This window comes from Sander lucioperca, chromosome 12 (assembly GCF_008315115.2).
Source record: "Sander lucioperca isolate FBNREF2018 chromosome 12, SLUC_FBN_1.2, whole genome shotgun sequence".
NCBI lineage: Eukaryota > Metazoa > Chordata > Actinopteri > Perciformes > Percidae > Sander > Sander lucioperca.
The window spans coordinates 37261611-37286019 of record NC_050184.1 but is presented as its reverse complement, the minus strand read 5'-3'; the positions used below and the strand labels follow the sequence as shown (position 1 = coordinate 37286019).

At 39.1% G+C, this 24409-nt stretch overlaps 3 protein-coding genes across 8 annotated transcripts in view; all 3 read left to right on the top strand.

Annotated features, from left to right (window-relative positions):
- Positions 1 to 24409, top strand: part of LOC116038581 (homeobox protein Hox-C10a-like) — a 133358-nt gene that overhangs the window by 36398 nt on the left and 72551 nt on the right. For 4 of the 5 annotated variants that reach the window (XR_004898951.1, XR_004898950.1, XR_004898949.1 and 1 more), the window contains one exon: positions 13214 to 13419. The gene's annotated coding sequence lies outside the window, so the exon portion shown is untranslated. Of the gene's footprint in view, positions 1 to 12133; positions 12200 to 13213; positions 13420 to 24409 lie in introns of all 5 variants that reach the window. The other variant, XR_004898952.1, reaches the window with a different exon arrangement.
- hoxc13a (homeobox C13a) lies at positions 6880 to 11267 on the top strand. The gene is made up of 2 exons (XM_031283166.2): positions 6880 to 7708; positions 10053 to 11267. The coding sequence occupies exons 1-2, from the start codon at positions 7045 to 7047 to the stop codon at positions 10307 to 10309; spliced, it is 921 nt and encodes a 306-aa protein (XP_031139026.1). The 5' UTR covers positions 6880 to 7044; the 3' UTR covers positions 10310 to 11267.
- hoxc12a (homeobox C12a) lies at positions 18023 to 22144 on the top strand. Of its 2 annotated transcripts, XR_004898956.1 has the most exons (3): positions 18023 to 18890; positions 20011 to 20840; positions 20881 to 22144. XR_004898956.1 is itself a non-coding variant. In XM_031283190.2 (2 exons), exons 1-2 carry the CDS (start codon positions 18305 to 18307, stop codon positions 20247 to 20249), a joined length of 825 nt encoding a protein of 274 aa, XP_031139050.1. In that variant the 5' UTR covers positions 18023 to 18304; the 3' UTR covers positions 20250 to 22144. The 2 variants fall into 2 exon arrangements, 1 of the variants encoding a protein (XP_031139050.1); XM_031283190.2 differs by having other exon boundaries at positions 20011 to 22144.

The following is a 24409-nucleotide window of genomic DNA, read 5'->3' as shown; positions in this document are numbered from 1 at the left end:
GGACGGATGGAGCGACCGCCTCTCTTAACTTGAACTTGGACTTCCGACAAGACGCGTCAAACTGTGGATTTATTTTGTCTGCTTTGTTGCCGCTTCACCAACCAGACTACAACAGGGAAATTAAGAATCCACTTCTGCAGGACTATTGTAGACAGCGATAAACGTGTTGACCACATTAATACAAAAATAAATAAAAAAGACGGTTTGTTTATGAATCATATTCAGATATAAGACAGCAGGCTTAGGCCCACAATAATGACCAGACACTACTTTGTAACGTGTTGGTATAATATATTAGAACTAAATAAACATTTCTTAATGAAGTTACTTGTGTCAATAAGTCGAATTCAAAACATTGTATGTATATTACGCTCCTTTGGTGCCTGTGCATAACAGACATTATCTCAAGGCGCCGCGCATTCCCAACTTCCATATTGGGAATCTAAAATATACTTTGTCTAAAGTTGTAGACTATTGCTGCGTAGGAAATGTAATTACCCGCGTTTGAAAACATCCAGATGTGTATATCTATTTGTGTGATCATGCTCATTAGATTAGATTAGATTCAACTTTATTGTCATTGTGCAGTGTACAAGTACAGCGAAATGCAGTTTGCGTCCAACCAGAAGTGCAAAAAAAGCAGAAAAGTGCAATGCGATATACAAGTATAGACAGGTGGTGCATAGGCAGGACAAGAAATATATTGCAGTGTTATAAGAGCAGAATAAATATGGCTATGTAATATGAACAATGCATGAACAACATGTACAGATATGTGCAATGTAGTAGCAGTGACATTATACGTATGTTTATTATGTAGCCTGTTTTCTAAATTTTACTACATTCTGCAAATGTTTGATGCTTACATGCTTGACAATACACCAGTGTTGTATTCCTATTCCTAATGTAATCCAAATTCACGGGCTTCCCTCGAAATTGTGAAACTACACTTTGTGTTGCATGAATGATGCGCAAATGTGTCTTCCTCTCAAATTTGATGAAATCGTGTCAGGGTCGGGTAATGTTATCATTGGCGTTTTAATAACAATAGGATAAGTACACTGAATAAAAAGGCTGTAAAGCCATGTGTTGTATTTTGTAAATCCACTTTGGCTTGGCTGTAGCGGTGGTCTGCCAGCCTGCCCTCTGTCCTCTGGGCGCAGAGCCGCCTGCCTGCTTTATTTTGCGGTTAAACCCCAGCCATCCTCTCATAGTCTACCTGCATTGAGTGGCGTTAAACAACAGTCTGAGTCAAATCCGAGGTAAATTAGCCCTTAACTGTAGTTTGAGTAGTCTTTTTCATGCATGGCTTCCCAACAGCATATACCAACTATTGTATATTATCAGTGGTAAATAAAAAGATGGATTTACCTCGTAGTGATTATCATACAGAAACCATCCACCAACATGAACAGAAATATATTGAATTTCAGAGAAGCCATAATCTCTGAATTTAAAGCCTCTACTTTGATAGAATTGCTGTAATGTATAGGTTTCATCTGTTAACTTCGATATGATTAAGAAGAGTCTGTCACATATGAAAGTGTTGGTGGGTAAAGTGAGTGTGTGTGTGTGGGGGGGGGGCGGTACTCCCCCCACTCCTCTATATGGCCAAAACTCGACACTTTCGTGTCCTATTATTCACTGTATGTCGTTTCACGAATACAATTCTGGTTTCTTGACAAACATGGCTTCCCCCCAATGACGCCAGCTTACGGTGTTGTAATATATCCATTCTGAATAGAAGTCATGTGGCAAGCTAGAGTCGGGCATGCATTTTAAAATGTGCTCATGCATATGCAGCAAGATCCCGTGAGAAATAAATGTGTGGATCTTGAGCTGAAATTGGAAGCAAAAAACTCCAAAGACATAATCTATTTACGCATGTTAAGGCCTGTTTAAATGTCCCTCTCTTCTTGTGTAGCATTTTCATTCTGTTTGTCACGCACCAGCACTGCACTACACTGCCCTATTTATATATTTTTCAGCACGGTTTGTCTTCTTGACAAATTATCTTGCCTTTCGGTGCCCTTACTGCGAACATAGAAGTGCAGTGGTCTTGGCTTATACGATTATGATTTTTTTCATCGTAAATGAAAGGGAGGCTGAACGGAAAACACCAGATTGAGATGCTGTTTTAGTTTTGTAGGAATGTTTTCATGCCAGTGGAGTGCTCTACTCTCCCTCTAGCCTGCTGAACAACAGCAACAGCCCACTTTTTACACACACACACACACACACACACACACACACACACACACACACACACACACACACACACACACACACACACACACACACACACACACTGGCAACATAAAGCAATACGAATTACTAAAATGAAGCCAATTCACCTTTTTGCAGAGGAAAATGTGGCATTAACATGCAAAATACATCCAGACCAGGAGCTCATAAGTTACACACGCAACTTCCAAATGAGCACCAGTCTTGATTTAATATGAGATTTATGTATGCACTACAGTCAGATTTTTGTCCATTCAATTAGTTCAGATCCTTGATGGGTCCAAAGTTTATTCCATTGAGTTTGACATTAATTTACTGAAATCTTCGAATCCTCATTCTAAAAATGCACTTGGACTATAATGGCCTTTATACTGCTATAGTGTGGGAATCTATTTGGTTGTTTTGGTCGACCTAGTCCACTGTTGAGTGAATGAAACACTTGGTTTACTTTGATTATACAATATAGAGCTAAGCCTGAAGCTGGCTGGAAACTCGTAAACATAAACGCAACCTGATTTCAGCATGCATGGCGCAGACTCTACCTGCAAGCTGTCAACACATTCTTGGACTGCTACATCGCCTTTTCAAAGACTTTTTTATCCCCACGGATTTGCATCATTCTCAAGACCGGTGAGATAATGTTTGACAAGTAATAGTATTGCTTTTTATTGGCATTGTATCGGCGTTTAACATATTGATACGAAACGGACACGGAGTCATTTTGATGGAGAGACTGCACTGCACACTGCAAAAAAATGTGGTCAATAGGTAAATCAAGGCAAAGCAAACTGACAATTGTGATAGCTGCACTTGTTTCTATTAAATGATTTGGAGTTATGTGATAAGAGCTATACGATTTTGAAATATTTGGGATGATAGAGTACTATTGTAGCCTACTGCTGGATCAAAATAAAATATGCTACACATGTATTTAAGGGCATAGCCTGCGTATACGAACCATTGGCTCAGTCATGTGCACATGCAGTCAGTTCCTGGGAGCGGAAGCCGCAGGTAGGCAGCATTTGTATGGGAATGGATGCTCTCCCCTCCCCCACAAACGTCCGCATCAGACGGGCTCTCTCTCCGTCTGACAGGGCCTGTCTGGAAGGACATCATGTCTGGTTGTCAAGATATTTACAGCAGCACATCATGGCCGGTTGTCAAGATATTGCTAGTCGTTTCAATTAACAGTATCTGAAATAAGAGAAACCGCAGCGGAGAAGTTTAACGTTTTTCAAGAAAAAAAAAAAAAGTAAAATGAAAAGTGGACACATTTTTTTTTTAGAAAGGAAAAAAAGGACGTTTTTGCAGTGAAGTTCCACCTCAAACTGTATAACCAGCCACCACCTCGAAGTTTTAAACACTTCAAATGCATTAAAACGGACACTGCATCAGTTTTTATATTGTTTTAATGTTTTGGTCTGTGATGACGCATGTTGTTTCAATGACGCATGGTTACAGTTTTAGCCTTTTACCTAGCTGTATTGGAATTTGGTTTTGGAATTTGATTAAATCATACTAACAGCAACATGACTATTATTATTTGTCCTTTCCCTATGGCTACGTATTGCTGGTCGAGTTGTAGGAACTACAATATATGGTGACTAAATTGAAATGTAAACCCAGCTAATTAATTCCATTTTAGCTTGCTCTTCCTAACCTTAGTTAAGATTAACAAATGTACACAGACGTAGACAACGTAACCAGCAGCATCTCTGCTGCATAAAGTAAAAGTTTAGGGTGGATTATGGGTGAGAAAACATCAACTTTCATATTAATTGGCTTGGTCTTAAATAGTATTGGTGACTAAATTATTTTTAAATATTACATTGATATGTAGTTTAGGTGATAGCGTTACATTTAAAACCGCCCTGCAATGAAACTTGAATATGTGCAAACTTGAAAAAAAGTAATTTTCAAGAATCCACCTGCGTGTCTGCAACCTGTCCACTGTTGATGCAAGATAATAAAAACAAAAGTTAGCAGTTAAAGTTCGATATATTTTAGAATCCATTATTAATTAGTTTGTGCAGGGCGTGCATTAGATGCCAAAGTATCATGTATATTGTTTAAGATTGGGTCGCTGGTGTCTCGGTGCACATTTTACTGCAGTGGAAATGCGCCAGACACTTACAATATTTAATGTTAGGCTAATCATTTATTTGCTATCACCATAACTGTATAATAATTGTATTAGTTCTTACAAAAGTTAAACAGAGAAAATATGAATGATCTAGTTGTCACTATATTTAAGATTTTACTTTATTATACTGTTCTCTTATGTGCAATAATGTGTCAATAAGTATTATAGTAGTATCAGTTTTTGAGAAAACCAGAGATAGGCTTGACGTGTGATTTATGATTATTTCAACATAAAGTGTAACTTAATCAAATATAGTATTTTTTCTAAATGTAACAACTTCAACTATTATCTCTGAGACTGTGCCGCCTGTTTGACCAACGCTACATCATCCGTTTATCCCACGGGGCGAAACTATTACCTTAGCACAAACATTTTGGCATAATGTGGAAGTTAGACTGAAAGAAAACAAAATGCACCAAACTTAAAATAACATTCTATCATTCATTAACTAAAAAAACCGTTATCTTCTCAAGGTCAGAGCTTTCATGGAAAATGTTAGTTTGGAATGAGCCGGTTTTCTGCAGGGAAAAAAGCTGTCAAATTCCTGATCCTTAGGGGAGGGAGAAACACAAGGGATTATTTGGAGTTCTCTCTCTCTCTCTCTCCGCAGTTCGCACACAGCAAATATTTTAGAGTAAGGGTCTCTAAATAACAGCTAGTTTGCATGTATACTCTAGTGTGAAGTTCATTCTTGTCTGTCTAGACTCTGATTACGACCCTGTTTGTCTGCGGTTTTTTTTACCTTGACCTTGGACTTCCGTGCAGCTGCCGTTTGGATGAGCCCTTCGTAATTTCCTTGAGACAAAAGAACTATAGTCTGTCCGAGGAAGGACAGGGGTCTAGCTTCCTTAGTATACTAATACTTAACGGTGGCCTGATTATTCCCAAGGCAACTCAGCAGTGCAAAAATGTTGATAAACCCTTCGTAGGGCTGCTTGTAGCCTCCTTTATGAGTGACTCATGGGATAGGCATCACAAAAAGTCTATTTTATGGACACTTTGTGGGCCTATCCCATCGGTAATATTTCAAACTCAAAAATACAGTCAAGTTTTAAATATTAACCCAGAAGTATTTTAAAGAAGAGGAGGGGAAGAGAGGATTTCCGCAACTGTTAGTATGGGGCCTGGTGACGAGGTGAACTTAAAGAACGTTTTAGATTTAGAAGAGAGCTTTAACCAGTGGTTATTCAAATCTGAAGGAGGATGCGTGTAAAAATAGTGTCGGAAGAGTTCCTATAGGTCCGCATTTCTTCCATGGTGTCTAATTGAAAAAAGGTCTGTACACACAGTCTAGCTGAAAGCGGCCCCTTGTTCTTATTTTCGCCTGGAAGCGTCAGCATCACTTGTATGTTATGGATGAATAGCTTAGTGAAACAGAAACATCACATGAAGTCGTTTAATGCTCGGTTTAGTGCTCACGTTATCGCTGAAAAAGCTTGGACCGAATACTATGACGGAACATGTATTTGCCCAAACATATTGCAGAAATATTTAAAAATGCAAGTAGTTGTAGCCTGAACGAAAGGATGCTATCATTTATTGTAGGGGATTACTGTAATTATATCTTCACATTAAAGAGACACTATGTAGGCTACCAAAAGATCATTTGCAATGGCGGTATCTTACCTGGAATTTTCACCTCGTCCTTTGGCTGTTAATGCTGAGGTGCAACGACATTCAACTTTGCCAGCACTAAAACTTCTAGTTCTGGTCCCACCACACAAACCACACGCACATACTAAATAGTTTTTTTAACCTAACTGATTAATACAAATCAAACACGTCATGCAAAAGTTTATAATATGCTGTATTTAGGATCCACAATATCATCCTCTAAAAGGCAACATTAAACCATTAAAAACATAATTATTATGCCCTGCTGGAACAGTAATAATCCACGACTAGTCACTGATCCTCATCTCAGCATGTTAATAGGTGACCCAGTGGCAGTTGTATACGGGTTTAAAGGAAATGCGTCCTTCAGAAAAGGAGTGTTGATAAGATTGGACGGAGACATATTTGCGTTGACAGCACTTTATGCGTAATACATACATGATAGACATTACATTGACTACAGACCAGGGATTCCAGATTAAATCATTTTCTATTATTAGGCTACATTTAATAATCAAACTAAACTTCAGCCGGAACATATCGTTTCCATCAGTGATACACAAAGTTTACGCACCAATACACCAAGAAGCAAGTTGAACGATTAGATTCAAAGATTGAATTAGAAATGTATTTTATTTTTTATTTTCCATGTACCAACTGTGACATGTATCATATGCTATTATATTCTCTGGCAGTCCTCGGAGTCGGCCAAATTTCACAGGTTGTTTTCGTTTGCTCCAATCTTGAAAGTATCAAAACTCCCCTTTAAGGGTGTGGGTCTAAGTGATTTAAACCAATGATATGACTCGGTATTCTGTAGAAAAAAAACTGTGACATGTGAGGCAGTGGGTCTTTAAAGGGCTGCTCTGCCCCAACTCACAAGCCCAATCTCGTAGGACTTGTTAGCGTATCACGTGCCAGATTCTTAATGAAGTGGACACACGAGGGTCTCGAGTGCGCATGCGCTTGGTGTAAAATGTAGTTGGAAATGAGGTGTCCGTCTTGGAGTAGTCGACTTTTAAAAAGCATCGGCAGCCCCTGATATGACGACTTCGCTGGTCCTGCATCCACGCTGGGCGGACACCTTGATGTACGTTTATGAAAAAAGCCCGAATGAAAACAACCAGAATAAAAGCCAAACAATGGAGGGACTGAGCGGTAATTGCCCTGCGACCCACTGCAGGGACCTGATGTCGCACCCCGCGCTGGGACGACATTCTGGCACCATAGCGACCCACCAGGGCTCCGTCTACTCGGATATTTCTTCTCCAGACACCGGCCGACAGTGTCCCGCTCCACAAACATCATCCAGTGCATCTTTGAGCTACGGTTATCCCTTTGGAAACCCATATTACGGCTGTAGATTGTCTCATTCGCACAACGTGAACTTGCAGCAGAAGCCTTGCTCGTACCATCCCGCAGAGAAATATGCCGAGCCCAGCACAGCGCTGCCCACGGAAGAACTGTCTACCAGGGCGAAAGAGTTTGCCTTCTACCCGAGTTTCGCCAGCTCATATCAGGCTGTCCCTGGATATCTCGACGTGTCGGTGGTGCCTAGTATCAGTGCCCATCCCGAACCGAGGCACGACGCCTTGATCCCCATGGAGGGCTACCAGCACTGGGCTCTCTCCAACGGCTGGGATGGGCAGGTGTACTGCTCCAAAGAGCAAACACAGTCAACTCATCTCTGGAAATCACCTTTTCCAGGTATGTATGTAAAAATGATGTTTGATTTTTTTTTTTTTTTTTTAAAGCTGTCTCCAGGCTGGTTAGTCCAGCGGCTTGTACGCTTTAAATACCTGTGCCATCACATTAAGAAATCTATTTTAATGTAGTCAGATATTTTTACTCTGCTGAGATGTTATTGCTTAGTGTATGAATTGTATTGTGTTAAAGTGCCAATATCAACTTACAATGAAGTCCAGGGAAACTCTAAATGTTGTGAATAAACATACAACTGTCAATCATATGTCAGTTATCATATGTTCTTTATGGACTCTGTTAGTAAAGGCAGTGATATTCTTCTATTTGACATGGAACAAATCATCATGCCTAGTTTTCCTAGAAATGTGCGTAAAAATCAGAAATGTGAGTTCAGGGAGATTTTCAGTTGCATGGCCCTTTTTAATGGTTAAATTCAGAAACGAGCATTTGCTTTCGACAGTTTGCAGTATTTTTTTCTTAAAGTCATGTGATGAATATATTTTCAGTCACGTTGTATAGGAAGGAACACCAGTGCATACCTTTGCCCCCTGTTTGACAATATAGTGACTAAGCTAGCCTACTGTGTTTGGATGGTGCCAATAAATCTCAGCGCCCTGCGATGTGTCCACAGTCTCCTGCATATATATATATATATATATATATATATATATATATATATATATATATAATATTATATTATATCTCAGGATTAATTTGTACAACATTCAACATCATGTTGCACGAATGGTTCACAACCACTGACCAGTTCACATTATAGCCTTTATTTCAGGCTCGCCTTTTGCTTTAACATACATGCAAAATACCTGATGATGGACACAGGGGCCCGTCCAGTATGCAGTTTACAGAGTGTTTACTACACTGCTTCGTTTACCACAAGGGTTTATTATCTAAGTAAAATCTGTAGGTATTTTAATTTAGGATAGGGACGTTATCAGACCTCGACTGGACCTCTCACACAATATTAGCCACCTTTTTATATTGAAAACACACAGGAGCAAGCCACGCAAGCACGGGCACGCAGTCAAATGCGCGCGCACACATGCACAAAAACACAAGCGCGCGCGGTCCTTGTCCTTCTGTCTCGCTACACACACACACACACACACACACACACACACACACACACACACACACACACACACACACACACACACACACACTAAACTCACACAGACACTCAAAACTATTTTGCTCTAAAAAATACCAAAATAAAGCAGTGAACTCCACACACACACACACACACACACACACACACACACACACACACACACATATATATATATATATATATATATTCCTATAACACGATATTTAAGAATAAAGAGAGGCTAATATTTGAATATTAATTTGCCTAAATCAAGAACTACCATAATCATAATCAATCATAATATCCACGGACTGTGGAGAAATATCCACAGCCCATAAGTGTAAAATGACATGTGGGTAAAAAGTGTCATGTCTCACAGCTTGCCACTATTTCTCAAGGTATTGCCATACTTGTCCTGTCATGTTTCTCGTTGACTGCCTTGCACTCAGCTCCAGTCTTGGCGAATGGGTGTATTCCCAGAACTCTGCTTACCTGAACAATTAAGGTACCCACTGCCAAAAGGTTTCGGGGCTTTTAAAAAGAACCTAGTGGGGAAATAAAGTGTGTCTAATCTTTAGGGAAATTCAGGGAGGTGTTGATAAATTGTAAACTTTCACTTAAATTACGTGTAACGTGTGACTTTATGATTATTCAAAACTTAAAAGTTTTCAATTATAATCACTTCAGTTAGCAGATAGTGATTTCTATTTTTTTTAACCAGGCTCTGACCGGCATATTGCACATTGCACCCACATTGAGACTTATTGCAGTTTATAGGACTTACACACTCGTACCCTGCAGTTCAATGAACATCTATAGGAGAGCTTTATCTAAGATACCGTTAACAAGGTTTGTTCTGTAGTAGATAGTCAACCAGAAGATTAAGTATTGACGTGTAGCCTAAGGAGATTGTGACTGTAACTTAATAGTGATTGTTCATTCACAGAAACAAATGATGGTCTAGCACTATAACCTACATTTTACATTAGTGAACTGTCTTACGACAGACGGTGACGATTTTATAATGGCGTTGTTACATGTCAGGTGCAGTATACCTGAGATCCTGACTGCAACATCATTGCGCCCCCCCCCCCCTCCCTCCTGATTTTCTGTCAGGTTAAGTCGGTCATTAAATCTAAACACTGTTTTCAGTTGCTGCTATTTTTGTGTGGTGAACATTGCGGTGTTTTTTGCGTATAGTCTAATATTTTCTTGGCATTTTTCTCCTTTTTCCTGTAGATGTTGTGCCATTACAGCCTGAGGTCAGCAGTTACCGACGTGGGCGTAAAAAACGTGTCCCTTACACCAAGATCCAGCTGAAGGAGCTGGAGAAAGAGTATGCAGCCAGCAAGTTCATCACCAAAGACAAGAGAAGACGCATCTCGGCCGCTACCAATCTCTCAGAGCGTCAAGTCACCATCTGGTTTCAAAACCGGCGAGTCAAGGAGAAGAAATTTGTCAGTAAATCCAAGAGTAATCACATGCACACCACTTGATAAGATCAACGACTTCTTTGAAAGTACAACTCATACCTTCCAACACATCATGCCATATATTTACCTCTTGCATCGAAAAATCGTGGCTGAAGAACATTTTGGCAGTGTTTTTTATTTTATTTAACTTCCAACATCTCCATCGACCATGCCACCACGCCCCCTGTTTTCAAGTTAGAGCTAATGCTCTAAAAACTGTGAAAATATTGAAAGTTCACTTCACATTTGTTTTATATGAATGTACATATATAAATATATAATATTTAAAACGATATCTGTATTTCAAAGACAAGTGTTGCGTGTTTTTTTCTTTTAGTGTGTTCAAGCCAAATCTCAAAAGGACTGATGGCATTTCTTAAAGTTACAATGAACAGATCAAAACAAAGGAAACAGTTTGATGTCATTTTAGAAAGATAATCGCCACATGGACATAATTTGTGGCGTAATGACACGTTGAACTTGAGATTTCTTCAAGAAAAAAGCTCACAAAGGACTTTCGAAAGAAAGAAAGAATGATTTTCTTTTTTAAATATTCCTTCTGAATTTCAAAAGCTTTGTTCCTCTGTGTGGGAAATGTTCTCTTAAACCTGGGGTAAAACAAAGGCTCCTATGTTGTTAATCTGTATAGTGCAATGCCTTTTTATTTAATTCATATTATCTAGTATGGCGGAACTGTAAACTGGAATATCCCAAGACCTGTATGTTTTCCTTTGTCATTGAAGGATTCTGTCATGCAACTGGAATGATTGTAAACCATTAAAAGTCAGTGAGTATTACACATAAATGCACAATCGTTTTATTTTGTTTTTGTTGTCTTTGTTAGTGTAGCATTGCAGCTGATCACACGCCTTGTGAAGCCTGTATTTTCTACTTTGGTGCGGTATGTGAACTGTATTGTGGTGTTGAATTACGTACTGGAAACGTGTTTCATAAATAAATGATGATTATGAAAACGCTTAAATATTCAAGTCAATCAACCGTACTTGCAGCATTTCCTTTCGTTTCAAGTTACCCTGGTGTCATCAAACAGCAGAAGCTTTAACCGCTGTCGTCTTTGCTCTTCAAGCTGAGTCCATATTATCAGCAGCTGATGGACGAGTGAGGATTGTATGTTGTAGAGTGCTTAATTAAGCATCCTGGGGTCTTGTTAATGGCAGCGGGAGATGATACAGTGATTACGCGTGGTTGGTGAGCAGCAAGGCGCGTTTTCTAACACCAAACTAAATAAAACACCAAATGAATCATGATATTTAGACCCATTCTTATTCCAGATCGAAATATTAAGCTATATTCAGACTTGCAGGATCTGATCTTTCAAATGGAACATGCAGTTTAGACAAGCAGCCGGCGGGTAGGAGAAACTCACGCACTACAGTATATGTCCGAATCCATCCCGCCCTGCCATCCAACCGCAGGTTTAATCAAAGTGAATGCCAAAGATGTTTTACCTGTTAATTGGCAGAAGTTCAATTTCAGAATAATCGCAAACAGACCGAAAGGCAATTAAAAGCGATTTATGCTTCAGCTCTCACAGAAACATTTACTGAGTGACCACAGCATATTAGTTTCAGAACTTTTCATATTCCACAGGTACAAATTAGTTATTGTTGGTCTAATAATAAGAACATTATTACCCGCACCCAGTAAGAGTTCATCGAGCACTTTCCCTTACCCGTCACCGTCCAGTGTACTTTGCAATGTATACCTACTATATTTTTCTGATTATTCTTTCTGTAAGATATTAAGAATAATTGAGTAAATTAAAATGGCAACGCATTTGCTTGCTTATGTACTTACAGCACATGATACCTATATTATGTCTTGCAGCCCCGTGCACTTGGATTTATTTAGACCTGCATGCTGTAGCACTGTTTCAGGATGTAAAATAAACAGGTGAGTTAAGCAATGAACTTGAGGATGCATTTGATTCTGTCACCTATGTGAACTCCTTATTTTATTAATCTAAACACGTATTGATGGTAAAAATACACATGCACTCACGCTCAGTCCGAAGCGTCATTGCAGATCGAGTCCCTATAGTTTTATTTAGAGATTATCCTATATTATTTACAGATGTTGTATGTATGGATGCAGAAAGTTTTTTTGTACATGCGACCAGTGTTTTCAACCATAAAGGACTCCTTGTCTCATATGCAAGTTAGGCTACTTCAGTTGTAGTTATGAAAGTAGAAAAAAATAAATATGTGGAAAAATGACATTTAAACATGATTGTAATGAGAATAATCAAAGTTCAATGTTATACTTAAAACTAGTCTATCTCAAGTCTGTAATTTCAGTTTTTAATTTGAATAAACATACACGCATCTTAGACGTAGCCTAAATGAAAATAAATGGCTCTGTCTTTTTCTTTAGCCAAAATAATTCACGTCTAAGGCCTAAATATTTTTACCTAATATGTCTAATATTGTAGCTATTCCTCAAACAACATATCTACAACACAGTTAGCTGGCTGGTGTTTTGTATCCTAATTTCTCTACAGGCGAGTCGTTGGCTGGACTCTGGTCACTTTTTCCAGCTCTTCTGATTTTTTGAGGTTATTGATTAGAATCCAAGCCGTCAGACTTGAGTTTTTGTTTGTCTGCTTCCTGGATTTTCAATCCTTGTGGAAAGTTCTGGGTCTCCTGATTTACCCTTGACCATGACTATGCAGTCACTTTGACCTTGACATCACAGCAGATTGTGAATAATAAATAGGGGGCTGGACACCAATGCTGGCGGTTTGTTTGTAGACAAACAAGGTGTTATTTCCCTGTCTAGACAGCCGGGCTTAATGGCCTGCCATAAATACATAAAAAAGGGGAAGTGTAGCGAAATCCTCTGACCCGCATTTCTGACCATCTCCTAAAGCCTTACATTAACATTTGGGCTCTGTTTTGTGTTTTTCAGAAGTCCCCTAAAAGTTGTTGCTCATGCACTCTGGAACCACCAATGGCTTCATCCACTCATCATGAGGTGTGTGTTATTGACCACGAAGGACAGGTAGGACTTTTTACGTCTCACACCAACACCAGTAATCCGCAGCAAGCAGCCATACTGTCTACACAGCGAGAGGAAATGACAATACGACGTCGCCCACAATATAACGATTAAAGGTATGGCCGTTTTCTTCTCTGGCAGTAGGCCTACGTGGACTTTGTTTTATGACTGTTTAGCTCACAATAAACGCTGTACATTGAACAGACAAAACTAACTTACAGAAATATGATGGATAATGTGATTTGTACCTATTTTTTTTTATTTTTTTATTTTTTTTACATCGTTTTCTTCAAAGTAAAGAGCACGCAGCATTAAGTTGAGAGAAAAATAGACCTGCTTTAAATATAGTTTATAGCTTATATTTTAACTCCTGGTATTTAGGAACATTACGCTACTATAGCAGAAATTATATTTTTTTCAAAGTTGTCTAGCAGTAGGCCTATATTAAATGTATTACACATAAAATGACAAATCTCAAACAACATGATGTAATAAAGCTTGTTTAGGTGTAATTCAAAGGACCACTTTTTCTTTAAAATGTAGACTACATGAACATGTAAAGAGTATTTCTAAATAATACATTCACAATATATAAATACGGAAATATCCCTATACGCATATTTAAAATAGTTTCATATAGGCTTCACTTGTAGAAGAAAATCTGGAATTATCTTCCGTTAGTCGAACACTGTCATATATACAGTTTCTTCAGAGTTATTTTTTACTGGTTGTCACCTAAAATAATCAAATAACATACACGCCTGAGATGAACATTTAGGCTATACTATGCCGAGCAAAGGAAGACCCAAAATAAATCAACTAAAGCACACAGCTTCTCTTCAAATAAAAAACACAAAATAGACAAAACAAAAAGCTTTTAGACGCTTTGCACCCTCATCAGCCGCTGATTTTACCTTGAAAACATAAAATGTATAAAAAGTTGCATTGCTTTTGGTTGTGTGTACGGCGTCAAAGCTGCAGGCCGCTGTCAGCCAGACACATGAGACAGGGGGCTGATAACCTCTGGTGGTGACCAGAGGAAAATATCAGGAAGTGCTGCAACTGTCTCTAATTTAGGGATATTTTAGTTGAGCTAATTTCTTGTTTCATTGTTATGACTCATTTAGATTAGTGTTGGTAGTTATTCCTTCAGTGCGTTTGACAGTATTCATGAAATATGGAGTTGACAATTCTTATCATTTTGATGCAGAAGTTTTTTCTAACTGTTAAAGTTGAAGGCCTGCTTATAGTGAATGCTACAGCAAAAAGCGGTCCCAATGGTTTTCAGCTGTTTTGTTATGGCATTGTTGTTTACATTTAATTTTACTTTAATGCAATCAAGGCATTGCTTTGTGATTTGATGGGTCTACTGGTGGAATATATCCGATCATGGAAATCACATATCGGAGCAGTGTAAGAAAACAAAGATAGAAAGAGGTTTGTGACGTTTAGGTTTTGAGTTATTTAGGCATATGTGTTTATTTTTATGTGTTTATTTTTTAATGTGTTAAGTATTTGCAGATATGATGCTATAAGAATATATTCCAAACATTTAACAGCACTGTTGTTTGAAAAGTCACATTGTGTTAACGCGTTTTAAAAATGTAACCCAGCTGACTGACGACATGAGCCTCGTTTGGTTTGAAAATGCATAATTTATTGATCATAAATACACAGTCCATAGAGCATGGGCTTTTTACATTAGATTTTTCTGATTACATATTACATACACACACACACACACACACACACACACACACACACACACACACACACACACACACACACACACACATATATATATATACACACACACACACACACACACACACACACACACACACACACACACAATAAAGTTTCTCAGTCTAGAATTAAAAATTAAAAATGTAAAAATGAGTAAATAAAATGCAATACTTCAGCAAATACCCTTGTGGCAGCTTATAGCATTTTAACTTCATTTATACGTTCAAATAAATCAGATGACGCAATGGCTTTACTATAAATGCTGGTTTGCGATGTTTAATTTGCATATATGTACATAAGAATTACACTGAATGATAATTAAAATGTGTGATATTTTTATGGAAATTGAAGTAAACCTATAGGCTACATATTATATTTTCCAGGTGCATATCCTTAACAAAAAATTTTATGAATAGAATACATGTTTTTTTCCCCGAATTAGTCAGAGTATAATGTAGCAAGGCCGCATGAAATATCGTTTGTTGTAAATGAAAAGATCAGCAAAACGTTTCAACTTAAACGTTTCCACTTTTGTGGGTTCTTTAGGCTTCCCTTGGCGGTTTGTTTTCCTTGAAGAAAGCTTTAAAAGGGTTGCACAAGGCTATAACTGTGGCAACCTGCCTGCAGAGAATCAAAGAGAAAAAGGGAAGAAAAGCCTTTTGTTTAGGCTATAGCCCTGTCTGGACAGGACCAGTGGATTCCAGGAGGGCAATTTCAATATCGAGCAGACAGTGTACTAGACAGTGACCTTGACAGTGCGTTTACCAAGTTCTTTTTTTAACAGCAGATTTTCATTTAGCTAAATAAGAGCACAAGGCATATAGCTCACGGTCACATGTGACATCATTACTGAGCTAAAGATGACGATGAACAGACGATCAATTGTTTGAATGTGAAATGCGGATCTGTGGGAGTACTACTGGATCGGAGGCGTGGAGAGACTAGGCAAGGAGGCGCAACACATGGCCTCTTTCTCCGAGGTAAAGTGGCGATTTAGGGATACACGTTACTCACTCACTGGATGGCCATCCGGGCCATTTTGTTGTAAACATCACACTGCGCTGTTTTGCTTTTGGTTGCTGTTATAATAACACGAGAAGCGATACCAAGACACCCCATTGCTCCTCATAAGACTGAGGCGCAAGATATTATATTGGATTGATGTTGTGCTGCATTGCGAGCCTCACTAACTAGATGCAAGAATGTGCAGTGATAGGAGAGGCAATGAGTCCAAGGGACAGAATGATACCGCAACGGATCCCTGAGAGCTTCTCCAGTTTAAACATTTGATATTTGTCTTTCTATTTAAGGCTAGAGCAAGGCTCGGTGCCTTTGGGTTAGATAGGGTAGCCTACATGGTCACAAGTGACGGATACAGCTATCAAATATCAGCCGAGTTGCAAATCGTTCCCAAACCAATGTTTAAATGAATGCTGATGTTCTCACATAACACTTCATTGGCGAATAGCACCCAACCAGCGCCAGTGAGCACGCATGTGCAAGCTGCTGTATCCCGGCACATTTCTGTTAATCCCTAACTCATTTAATATAAATTATTAATTAATTAAATCAGCCTGTTTATTTTTATTATTTGGACACGTATTTTATTTTCATGGTGCCATGTTAAGGAAGACGATATGTTGCTTTTTAAATCAGCGGCGCATCCTGGAATATATTCAAATTATTTTTATGACTCGGGCTGTTAGCCCTCATTTTAAGCTGCCACAGCCTAACAGGCTGTTTATTCTATTTTATTGATTCTAATTTCTACTTTGTATTCATTTTGATTAAGTATTTGAGTTCAATATCAAGTTCAACCTACCGTGACTCTGCGTCGTGAACTTGAGTGGATGGACGGCGACGTGCATGATGTGTGCTTGGGTATATTTAGGAACCCGTGTCATTGATGAGTCAAACTTTTTGTCGTTGACGTAGTCAGACTTTTTTTTTTAATTGCCATAATTGAGACATAAGCAGCTCTCCACTGCTGAGTTATGAAAACTTTTGTGATCCAGAAATTGACTTTTTGTCTGATGTAGTCGAGAGGAGGGGTGGTGGTAAATTATAAATGTATAAAGGGAAAGAGGGATTAGCAAAACAGTTGCTGGACTGATATAATATAAAAAGTTGTTAAATGATTGGAAAGTTTTCCTAGATTTCTAATTAATCGAGGAGTATAGACCCGGGAGAGGAATGCAAAAGCCAAGGGTCAGTCATAAGAATATGTTTGAGGATGATGGTTTGATGACCAAATACCACATCAGAAACCCTTGCGCCAGCTGTTGGCAGAATGTCTGAATCTTTTGCACATCATGGCGAAGTGTTCTGCAGAAAAAGTATCTGAAAAGTTTGTTGTTGGTAAAAAAGAATTTTTTTTTTGTCAGAGCAGAGGCATGACTACAGTATGGTATAGCACATATTTGTTCAGTGTCAGAGCTGCATCTACAAATCAGCTAATTAGCGAGATATAAAGCAGAGAGACCCTCGGCTGATTGAATCAGTTAAGTGCCCTCTGATATCTTGTAAAATTCATATAAAAGAATTGTGAGAGGTATAACAATCCCACCAGAGTTTGGCTGTGAACGTTTATTGGAGGTATCTGTTAAAACTGTTCATGTGAGGTGTACTAGGGAATATTATGTGAAATATACCCTCTTAAAGTAACCTTGTAGAATATCGTCCTCTTTTACAGAGCCAGTGGCTTCAACCTGCTGACCCCGTTACTGTAAATATGAGTAGAGTGCGGCAATGAGCATCAGTCTTTTCTTAAAACAAGCCTGTAAAATTGGGACATCACAGCTTTATATGACATGGAATTCAACCATAATTTGCTAGAAAACAAGATGTCCTATGCACCCTCTCATTCAGGAAAAAAAATTGTTTTCATAAGAAATAGAATTTAAAAAACTTTTGCCAGCTTATAAATATATTAAACGAGGCCATGGACAGTTCCACTAGTGTAAAAGGAGAAGCAGCCTGGACTCCTTTTGGACTCAGTGTGACTCAAGTGAAGAAAAACAAGATCCTACATTTTGAATAAAAGGTTTATAGTATTTTTAAAAAGCATATAAACCTCTGTAATACAGAAGTTAATGTTTTGTTTTGTCTGAGATGGACCGAGTGGGTGGTACCATGTGTAGCAGAAGTTAGCCTGGACACGTGGTTTGAGGATGACCAATCAGGCGCCCCTCCAGGTTTAACTATGTTAAATGTCAGATTGCAATAAACTAGAAGCTGTTGGTCGGGCCCGCGGAAATGGGCGAGCATAATCTCCTTAATCCAGGGTTTGTGGGACCTTTGGTAAACATCCACACTGGAGACACATTTTACTTTCCGAATTTTAGAGCCTCAGGGGGACAACTGGCGGGGCTACCGTCGCTCTCCTACCCGAGAAGGGACAATGTTTGCTCCCTCCCGTGGAATCCTTCGGAGCCGTGCAATGGATACTCTCAATCCTACTTTAGCAGCCCCGTGTCTATCAACCCTTCTTTCAATCGGTCATGCGAAATTAGCAGACCAGAAGAGGGTAAATGTTATTATAACAACGGCAACGGGAACAGGGAGACCTGTTCAGGTGGCAGCAGCCTCAAACGAGAGGATAGGGCGAGAGACACATCATTAACATCTGACCACGGGATGCACAGTGGAATTGGCAGCACAGCCACCTTCTCCAAATACGATTATGGGACCGAGCAGCTAACGCAAGACCCGCCATCCTGTCAGTCAATGGAGTCCGACTCCAGCTCCTCTCTGCTCAACGAGGGCAGCAAGCCTCCATCCAGCGACACACAGACCCTGGTGTCACCGGGAAGCCATTCAAGCAACATAGCCGCAGGCGGAGGTGGGTGCTATTATTATTATTATTATTATTATTATTTTTACCACAATTATTATAAACGCACGTTCACATTATTTATAAGAGAAGTGCACATAGCGTGCAGTTGCGCTATTACACCGTCATTAGAGCTTGTTACCTTGATGCACAGCTTGCAGCCTCGATTAGCCTGCAGGGTACTTGCGTGGTGTGCAAACGCCGCTAGGGGTTGCCCTAAAATGCCTCACGCGCCATGTGGTTGTGTACAGTTACAGATAACCTCACCAAACCATAATGCCCACTAGCTTTTGAGTAAACGACCAGCCCTGTCATTGCATTTGCACACCTTAATTCAGGCATATACATGTTTGGTGCATTGTTACACTTTTGTACTTAACAAATTAGCGCAGTGATTTAAAGAGGAAAGGCCCTTTGGTTGACTGCATAGATAGAGAGTTTTCTTTTTAATGACTCGTAAACAGAATTAATATCTGTCGCTGTGTACTCAAGAGTCGTTTAATATGCTCTGAAACTCGCAAATAAGTATGGGTATTTGCAAGCACGACTTAATTATCACGTTAACTGCAACAATAAAACTTCCTGTGACACACGCCGCTGTAAACAGGCGGTCTCTATAGAGAGGGCTGAAAAATACAAAACAAACACCTATGATCAAAAATTGCACAGCATTGGGCATGTTCCGCTGGTCCTGATATTGGGATTGAGATCAGATAGGTCCAGGCAGAGACCAAAACAAATCCAGTTTGGCTGTGTGTGGAGGAAGCTACAGCTTCCAGGGGCGTCAGTCATTTGAATCCTAATAGAATCCCTGCATGGGATCTTTTGCAAAACACAGATGACTTAAACGTCGTCTACACTTCCACGGCCGCAGACATCTTTAGGAAGTGCTTTATCATGAAACTGTAATTTTACTTCTAGATCGAATTTTCTGATTAGTCTCCAGTTTACTGCTCAAATGAATGTTTGATTCACTCAGCCCACAGTAAGGCAATTAGCCAAGCTTCCCTTGGACAACTGACGCCCTCTAGGCTCCTCATAACCTTGGAGGTGACCGTGATATTGCAACTGTTGCGACTAATCCGTTGTATGCCCCCTCCTCCTCCTCCTCCTCCTCCCTCTCCTCCAGGTGCCCCGTGGTACCCGATGCACACTCGGACCAGAAAGAAACGTAAACCGTATTCCAAACTTCAGCTGGCTGAGCTAGAGGGTGAATTCATGCTGAATGAGTTCATCACCAGGCAGCGGCGGAGGGAGCTCTCCGACCGTCTGAACCTCAGCGACCAACAAGTGAAGATCTGGTTCCAGAACCGCAGGATGAAGAAGAAGAGACTCATGCTGAGGGAGCAAGCCTTGGCCTACTTTTAGAGATGCGGCAGAAGGTGAATCGATGGGCAGTAAAAGCCAAGCCTTCTACGCTCCCTTAGGTCTTATTTCAATGCATGCACTCATCTATCAATCTTTTTGACATTGCAGGCAATTATTACAACTTTTTCTGATATTTTTTTTTTCCTTAAAGGTGCGGGCTGCACAAGCCCAAAACAAGCCACTATCTGACATTCAAAGCTATAGTCAACATGACAGTAAGACTGCCTCCATGTTTGGTATAATCCCACAAAAACTGTGAGAATGTGTATTTCTGTGTACGATGCATTTATTGTTTTTTCCTTATTTGTTAAAGAGAGATGTAAGCCACGCGGAAAATGCTGTCGATGCAATATTTCAGCTTGGGATGACACATAATGACAACATCCTTTGTGTTCCATTTTTCGTCAGAAAGTGAGGAGGGAGCGGTTCCACTTGGTAAAATCTCAAAAAATTAGGCAGTGTATAGCAGTGAAGTCAGAAAGACAGAGAAGTCTGGTTTGAGCCGCATCCGCGCAATCATTTATCTGAGGTTATGAACTGATAAAGAAGAATCTCCCTCCGGGTTGCTTAAAACTTCCACAGCCATAATTTGTTGGGTAAGAGGAACATCATCGCTATCTCCTTTTCATAGTTTTTGCCACTATTTGTGGGCACGTTTACGGTCACGGACAGGAAGTCTGTGAGTCTGCATGAGGAGAGGGAGGACTAAAACCGCAATGTAATCCATATCGATATCTTATGACTGACTGCATTGAAAAAAACGAATTGCCATGTCTTTGTTCATGTGCTAACACGTTTCTAAAGGTATTTTTTTTACTTGTATTACCTTTCAACTTGTCTTTACAACAACCACAGAATCCTGCATGAGTTGCATTTCTTTAGTTGAGTGAGATCACCGTTTGAATACGGTTTTGAGCTGCTATTAAAGTCCACGTCCAGATCGTGCCCGTTAAAAATAGTGTATTCAACAATAAACTCGCCAGGATCTGTAATGGAAATATTCACCAGTATAAGTAGGCTACATTTTTAGGCCAACTTGGTTAAACAAGGCAGCCGCCTGAAGTGGCAACGGAGGAGGGATGTTACGTTTTTTAGGCCTGAAAGAGCATTTTCTCAAACTTGGTGCTCATAATAAAAATAAATATGTAGAAATTTAGAAAAGTTAATCATAGGCCTATGTGTGCTCCCTTAATTCAGTGAAAATGCATCATCTGTCATGTATAATGAGTAAGCTATAGCAGTAAATGTATTTGCAGCATGTTATTGATGTGAAATAGCTATAAGTCATGTTCTGCGGGCCACTTTTTCTGTAGATGACTTTTTTATTAATTGTTTTGAACAAATCGATGCGAACACAACCCTACACATTTTTGACACAAACGTCTACAAAGAATGTATTATTATTATTATTATTATTATTATTATTATTATTAGGATGGAAGGACAGAGGGCCTATCTGGCTCTTAATGTACTTGCAACGTTCTTAATGTTTTCCCTTTCCCTACCTTGTACTGGTGTATACCTTTTGTAAAATTAAATTACATATGTTACTATTCGCATCCTGTTTGAGGATCCCTTATCGCTAACAGTGCGTTATGTTATTGATCGTCTTGTACAATATAGCATTCCATATAGCCTATTTGTGGTTATAAGGGTTGGAAATGTAGGCCTATTATATCATACTGCCAAGGATGTAAGAAATGGTATTCAAGAAGTTTTACCATACATGACATTTAAAGAAACCCTGTTTCAGTGTAATAGTTGTTTGTTATCGTTTTTATTTCGTCCCTCATCGCATTCCCTTCTTTGCGCTTGTAAGGATTGCTACGTTGTCTTGTAAAAGTAATACTGATATGAATGTATAAGGTCTTCAATAAACAGAATATTGAAACGTTTATTGGTGTCACCTCAGTCTGTTATTGGGTTGCTTCTTTGAATGTTCAGCTTCGAAATCAGCTTTTCTGAGTGCTGCTGACTGGTGGTATTGTTTTATTAGACGTGACCTGCAACGGTTTAAAAATACATGTGTCCAACGCAGTGAAATGAACATTTAATGCAACATTTGGAAGTATTTGAGAGGGTGTTTTGTTGGCACATAATTGTACATGCTGTGAACTCTAATCAATAGGAGCCCACACAGGTTGGCCTTGTTTTATTATGGCCGCTCAGATACAAAGGTAGCTATGATATCTTTCCATGCAAAATGGCGGCCAGATGCAAATGCTAAACCCCATCTTGCATTGACTAGTATTTCTATTTAATATATACAACTACATTAGTTTAAGGCAAAAAAGTAATTTTCACTTTTTTTCTGAAGTATTGTGCTTTCCCTTGAAGTTTGACCTAATCAATGTCACTGGTATACAAGCCTATAATGGCGCAGCTAAACGCGCAATAGCTCTGTAAAGCTGTAATAGGGTTACACCCCAGTGCTATATAGCCACGCTTCTTGGACTGGCTGTGCATGCTGTAGCTTGAGGTTTGCATTATGGATTTAAACGCGTTGTACATTAACATGGTTTATGAACAGATGAGCACATATCAGATAGAACTGCTTTCACAAGTGGCATACATCTTTACAAACGACACACACGGTTGTATAATAAACCCATAACACAAAGCTCTCTCTACTGACAAGGAAGTGTAAAGCAATGCGATGCCTTGCAGTTTTTTCCTATCTGCTAACTAAGCGAGCATCAATGCGTTTGTCCTCAACAGCTTCCAGTCACAGTTCGGTGAAGTAGGCCCACTGGAAACGTTTGTGCTGTCTCAATGTTGAGATCAGATGTTGCCTTTTCAGTGAACTGTGAACGGCGTCTGTCTATGAGCACAACACAAATACACACATGTAAGATGACGTGAGTTCATTACTTAACACAATCCTCTTGGTGGTATCAGTTAAGATATAAGAAATACAGTGCAATTATGACAAGACATGGCTCTGAGCTGATTGCTTCAGTATGGAAACTCTTCTATCTCATAGTATATGCTGTAGTGATGCTGACAGAAGCCTCTGCTTTTTGACCTTACTTCAAACCTCCACCTTCCCAAATAAACTACAAATGCATAATAGTTTTGTGCATTGTTGTACATGTAAAGAGGGAATATAAGAACTGTAATATACTCCATGAGAGGAAAGGGTCGTCTGCACGCGCTGCTATTCGATCGGGCACAATGCGTCAGTTTGCAGATATCAAAAATATTATTTACTGTATAATATGCTGATTACATCTGTAAACATTATAAACAAATCATGGAATGAACTTAAATTGTTTGCGAATATACAATATATGTCTAGTCAAAAATACACTAGATATCAAGATATGGCATTCGCTGGTTTTATGTTTTGGAAAAATGTTCTCAATATACATTTACGCATCTGATTAAAGGTGGTTTTGAAGAATCACATCAATTAAATCACTGCCTAGAATTTGAACATAGATATCAGCGTAAATAATAGCATCTGGATTTCAATAGTTTCCTCCGTATAAAAGGAGAAATACAGGCGTAATGTTTTGATATGCACCCTTTTACGCACAGACGACAACATTCATATGTCCTTGTTTTAATCCAAGGAACACACAGTGCATTAGTTTTGAAGTGGCGCCAGACTGATGCAAAGCATGACCAGTAAGTGTACCAAGTATTTGCTGCGATATGGTAATAACCAAGACTATGAAATAATACTGAGATCTTAAATTGAGTGTGTTGAATTTGATCATTCAGAGGACATCATTCATAACAACTCCAAACTTCTTAGCCGATCAAACGCGCTGTTGACCATGAAAGGAGATAAACTAGTGTCTTATGTTTGTGTCTTGCCTTGTTAAATGGGTTAGAGGAGAATAATAGATGCAAAATGCACCATGACGCTCCTGACTGTCCTGCAGTACCTCAGCCATTATTTGTAAAATAAATCTTCAAGGTCAATTATGTTACAGATATTGTCTACAATCTCTAAAAGGCTTCAGGAAACCTTGTCCGCGTATGAGGTCTTGAAATTTAAACGTCAACAATTGTAATAACTTAATGATGTCCAATTATGTCTAGTGTATACGCCTTTGTGCTTGTAGAAATGCGCAAAAGGAAAGACAGCGACAGAGAATAGATATTAATCAGAATTCATGATTTGCAATATATATAGTTCCGCTTAGTTAACT

What these genes read in the sequence shown, in the direction of transcription:
- hoxc13a (XM_031283166.2), top strand. Translation starts at nt 7,045, where the DNA reads ATGACGACTTCGCTGGTCCTGCATCCACGCTGGGCGGACACCTTGATG. An exon ending in CTGGAAATCACCTTTTCCAG is followed by an intron (nt 7,709 to 10,052) that starts GTATGTATGTAA and finishes TTTTTCCTGTAG; the next exon opens with ATGTTGTGCCATTACAGCCT.
- hoxc12a (XM_031283190.2), top strand. Translation starts at nt 18,305, where the DNA reads ATGGGCGAGCATAATCTCCTTAATCCAGGGTTTGTGGGACCTTTGGTA. An exon ending in CAACATAGCCGCAGGCGGAG is followed by an intron (nt 18,891 to 20,010) that starts GTGGGTGCTATT and finishes CCTCTCCTCCAG; the next exon opens with GTGCCCCGTGGTACCCGATG.